We start from the raw sequence: 5,000 nt of genomic DNA on the forward strand, positions 1-5,000 counted from the left end.
CAGTTTATCAGTGGAAGAAGTATTTAAATACAAGTAGTAATACCACAGTATGTAAGTATATTCAGAAGTACTCATTATGGAGAGTGGACCCCATCAGTGTTTTATCATTATTTATTATTGAGTTGTTACTTCTGGTATGTTTAAGTAGCAGTGTTTTAATGTTGTAACTGGCTGAGATGGCGCAAATGCTAACTACTGTTAGTTTAATCAATGCATATATATTAATGCATTGTATTTTAGTATCATATAATTTCTATGTCAAATCTTGACCCTTTAACACAAAGTGTGTCGTAGGAGACACGTTTGTGAAAGCGCACTTTGGATTACCATATTTACGTCACGGTTCGCTATTGGAAAAATTCCAACGGTTTCTGAAAGCTGAGACGTTGCACTTTACAGCCAGGTTTAGGTTTTAAAGGGTTAAAACCGAAGCCTCAAAATGTCCGCCTGGACTTTTTTGCTTATTTTGACTGAGAGGCGCCAGTGAAATTACCGTAATGACACCATTTTGGCTGTAAAGTGCAACGTCTCAGCTTTCAGAAACCGCTGGAATTTTTCTGATAGCACAAACTGTGACGTAATTATGGTAATCCAAAGTGCGCTTGAGCAAATGCGTTGCCAATGACACACACTGTGTTAAAGGATTAAGGCCCTGCACACCCACAGCCCACCTGCTGTATACTTGCTGGGAGGGGCGACTCACCTTGTTATCATTCTTATTCGTACATAGTTTGGTGACATCATGTAAACCCAACTTACACCTGACTAGAGGTCCAATCAGACGGGGTCATTGGAAACACCTGTGTGGGTGTGCAGAGACATTCACTAGTAACTACAGCTGTGAAATAAATGTAGTGCAGTAAAAAGTACAATATTTCCCTCTGAGATGTGGTGGAGTAGACGTACAAGTAGAATGGAAAAACTCAAGTAAAGTACAATTATGTCAAAACTGTAGTTAAGTACAGGTTACATTCCACTACTGGATGTAGAGGTGACAGACAGGTGTAGGCTATCTGTCTCCCTGCGTCCAGTCTTTAGCTAACAAGAGATTGGTATAAATAAAAACCCTTCCTTCTAAAACTCTTGTTAAATCGCTGACCGAACACTGGTTAGCATTATCACTGGTTTGTGTCTGAGAGCAGGATAGATGACTGACAGCTGTGCGAGAACAGGAAGTGTTTCCAGGTTTAAACTCTTGAATCACAGAGCTGCTCTCTCACTCTCTGCTGTCAGTCATTTATAGCCTCACTCGTCCAAGTGTCGTCACACAGGGAGAGTCAGACGGAAAATCTGGAGGGGGGGTTGGTTGTGAATGTAATGTTTCCTACCAGCTGAAGCGGGAGGGAGGGAGGGAGGGCAGAGGATGAGACAGAGAGGAACAGAGACAGTTTACCTGAAACAGAGTGCTGAGTTGATCAGTTATATTTTAAATCGGTTAGAAAGCAGAAATTACAAAAACATTTCTGGTTCCCGTTGCTTAAATCAGATTTTCCTTGTTAGTAAATAATGAATCAATAATGAAGATCAGATCATCAGTTTCAGCCCGAGTGATCTCCTCTGTGAGCGTCTGATTGGTCTAAAATGTTGCATGACTGGTTCTGTTGCTATGTGTTTAAATCAGTTAGTCCAGGTTAGTCCTGTTTGTGTAGCATGCTGAGGTTAACCCAGTTATTCCAGGTTTGTCCATTTAAAACCAGTTAGCCAAGTTTAGTCCATTTAGCCCTCCAGTTATTTCAGGTGAGGAACCAGTTAGGAGGGTTAGTCTATCTCTGGTGATGGACCAGGTTTTCAAGGTTAGCTCAGTCTAATCCAGTTAGACTGAGGGGGTGCTGAAGATAGCTCAGATTTGTCCAATTAGTCCCATTAGCCAGGGTTACTCCAGATAACTCACTCTAGAGTTAGCCAGGGGTAGCCCAGGTTAGTCCCGTTGGCTAGAGTTAGTTCAGGTAGCCAGGGGTAGCCCAGGTTAGTCCAGTTAGCTAGAGTTAGTTCAGATAGCCAGGGGTAGCCCAGGTTAGTCCAGTTAGCTAGAGTTAGTTCAGATAGCCAGGGGTGGCCCAGGTTAAACAAGACAAATGTTACATTTTCGCTCCTCTGCTGGTAACTCTCACTTTGAGATTACAGCTAATGTGACATCACTGTTTGTAGGCCTACTACTGGTATGTTACAGTACTGTCTCTCTCTCTCTGTCTGTCTCTCAGTCCTCTCAGTGGTTTGAGAGGAGGATTGTGGGAGTGTGTGAGCGGATGATGAGGGGAGGACGGTGGGGAGGAGGAGGAGGAGAAAGGCTTCATCACTCCGTCCGTCATCGCGGGATGACACTGCTCCACCTGGCTGCTGCTCAGGGATACACACACCTGATACACACACTGATCTACTGGAGGTACACACACACACACACACACACACACACACACACACACTGATCTACTGGAGGTACACACACACACACACACACACACACACACACACTGATCTACTGGAGGTACACACACACATACACACACTGATCTACTGGAGGTACACGCACACACACACCTAATACACACACTGATCTACTGGAGGTACACACACACACACACACACCTGATACACACACTGATCTACTGGAGGTACACACACACACACACACACACACACCTGATACACACACTGATCTACTGGAGGTACACACACACACCTGATACACACACTGATCCACTGCAGGTACACACACACACACACACACCCACACACACACACACACCTCTGATACACACAGTGATACACTGCAGGTACACACACACATACACACCTGATACACACACTGATACAGTGCAGGTACACACACACACACACACACACACACACACTGATCTACTGGAGGTACACACACACACACACACACACACACACACCTCTGATACACACAGTGATACACTGCAGGTACACACACACATACACACCTGATACACACACTGATACACTGCAGGTACACACACACACACACTGATCTACTGGAGGTACACACACACACCTGATACACACACTGATACACTGCAGGTACACACACACACACACACACACACTGATCTACTGGAGGTACACACACACACCTGATACACACACTGATCCACTGCAGGTACACACACACACACACACACACACACACACACACACCTCTGATACACACAGTGATACACTGCAGGTACACACACACATACACACCTGATACACACACTGATCCACTGCAGGTACACACACACACACACACACACACCTCTGATACACACAGTGATACACTGCAGGTACACACACACATACACACCTGATACACACACTGATACACTGCAGGTACACACGCTCTTTGACTGTAGATGTTTCTGTGTTGTAGGAGTGTTAACAGCGACAGTTTGGACTTGGAACAGGAAGTTGATCCTCTCAACATCGACCACTTCTCCTGCACCCCGCTGGTAAAATAAACACACACACAATTAAATTTGGCCAGGTGTCACTTAAATCACAGTTCAGGTCAATAGTGTAACCACTGTTTTAAATCTAATTTAATTGCCGGTAAACATAGTTTTGGCACCAGAGGTCCTTGATGAGGCTCAATTGGTCCTTACACAGGTTCCAGGTCCATGGAGTCCCTGAGAGGGCCAATCAGAGAGCAGGATTCTCAGTCATTGTGGTTTAGTAACTACCCCCCACAGTTGTAATGTTTTCAAGTTTTACAGCTAACGTGTGTGTTCCAGATGTGGGCGTGTGCTCTTGGCCACCAGAGGGCAGCAGAGCTCCTGTACGGCTGGAACAGTTCGGCGCTGGGGATCCCTGATTCGCTGGGACGCCTGCCGCTCGCCGTGGCCCGCTCCCGAGGACACACCCGCCTCGCTACAGCGCTGGAGGAGCTGCACACGCACACACACATGACGCACAGGGACACGCACACGCCTCCAGCAGACACACACACACCGGCCACGCCACAACCACAGCTGCCCCTGTCTCCTCTCTCCACCAGCCCAGACACAGGTAACACACACCTGCTGCTGATCACAGCTCCAGTCCACTGAAAGCCTTGACACGATTCTAGTACTCTGATTGGCTGTCTCCTTTCTCACCCCTCAGGTCTGAGCTCCTCCAGCAGCCTCCCCTCCCCCAGCGACCCCTCCTCCCCTTCCCCGAGCTCCGCTTACTCCAGTGGCCCCGCCCCCATGGACACCTCCCCCTCCTCCCCTTCGTCTCCTTCCTCCACTTCTTCCTCGCTACCAGTCTCCCCTCCCTCCCCCTCCTCCCTTCCCCTCTCCTCAATTCCTCCTGTGTCTATGTGGGGGGGGGAGCCGAACTCCAGGCTCAACACAGGTAACACGGGTCACTGTTTGTTAATTGAAATCACTGGTTCCTGGTCTGTGCACTGATCCTCATCATCACTGATCAATCTTGCAGGTTTGAACCCTGGCGTTTCCAGAGACTCTCCTCTTTACCTCATGGACTACGAGAGCACCTGCGCCCCCTCCCCCACCCACCCACACACCTTCCCTCCCCCACCCACGGCGGGCAGGAGGCGGTCGCACATGGTGGCGACGCTGGAGGAGCAGCTGCTGAGCTACAGCGAGAACGCCGAGAACGAAGGCGAGGAGGAGGAGTACCTGGAGGAGGAGGTCCTGCAGGTACACACACATTAAACCACACTCATGGAAGAGTTGTTACTCCCAACTGACAAAACTTCAGTATAAACTAAGGTCTAACTGAGGTTAGTGGCTGAGGTTAGTCCCTGTGTTTAGTCCCTAAGGTTAGTGCCTGAGGTTAGTCCCTGAGTTTAGTCCCTGTGTTTAGTCCCTGAGGCTAGTCCCTGAGGCTAGTCCCTGAGGTTAGTCCCTGTGTTTAGTCCCCGAGGTTAGTCCCCGAGGTTAGTCCCCGAGGTTAGTCCCTGTGTTTAGTCCCTGTGTTTAGTCTCTGTGTTTAGTCCCTGTGTTTAGTCCCTAAGGTTAGTGCCTGAGGTTAGTGCCTGTGTTTAGTCCCCG

The 5,000-nt window shown here is 48.2% G+C and overlaps 1 protein-coding gene across 1 annotated transcript in view; it reads left to right on the forward strand.

Annotated features, from left to right (window-relative positions):
- The window catches only part of camta2 (calmodulin binding transcription activator 2), a 26,856-nt gene that overhangs the window by 16,705 nt on the left and 5,151 nt on the right, over nucleotides 1–5,000 (forward strand). Inside the window, 5 exon segments of the mRNA XM_070929415.1 lie at nucleotides 2,202–2,383; nucleotides 3,374–3,452; nucleotides 3,735–4,008; nucleotides 4,105–4,338; nucleotides 4,423–4,646. Of these exon segments, the coding sequence (XP_070785516.1) occupies nucleotides 2,202–2,383; nucleotides 3,374–3,452; nucleotides 3,735–4,008; nucleotides 4,105–4,338; nucleotides 4,423–4,646 (993 nt within the window).

Source organism: Enoplosus armatus, chromosome 23, assembly GCF_043641665.1.
Source record: "Enoplosus armatus isolate fEnoArm2 chromosome 23, fEnoArm2.hap1, whole genome shotgun sequence".
Classification (NCBI taxonomy): domain Eukaryota; kingdom Metazoa; phylum Chordata; class Actinopteri; order Centrarchiformes; family Enoplosidae; genus Enoplosus; species Enoplosus armatus.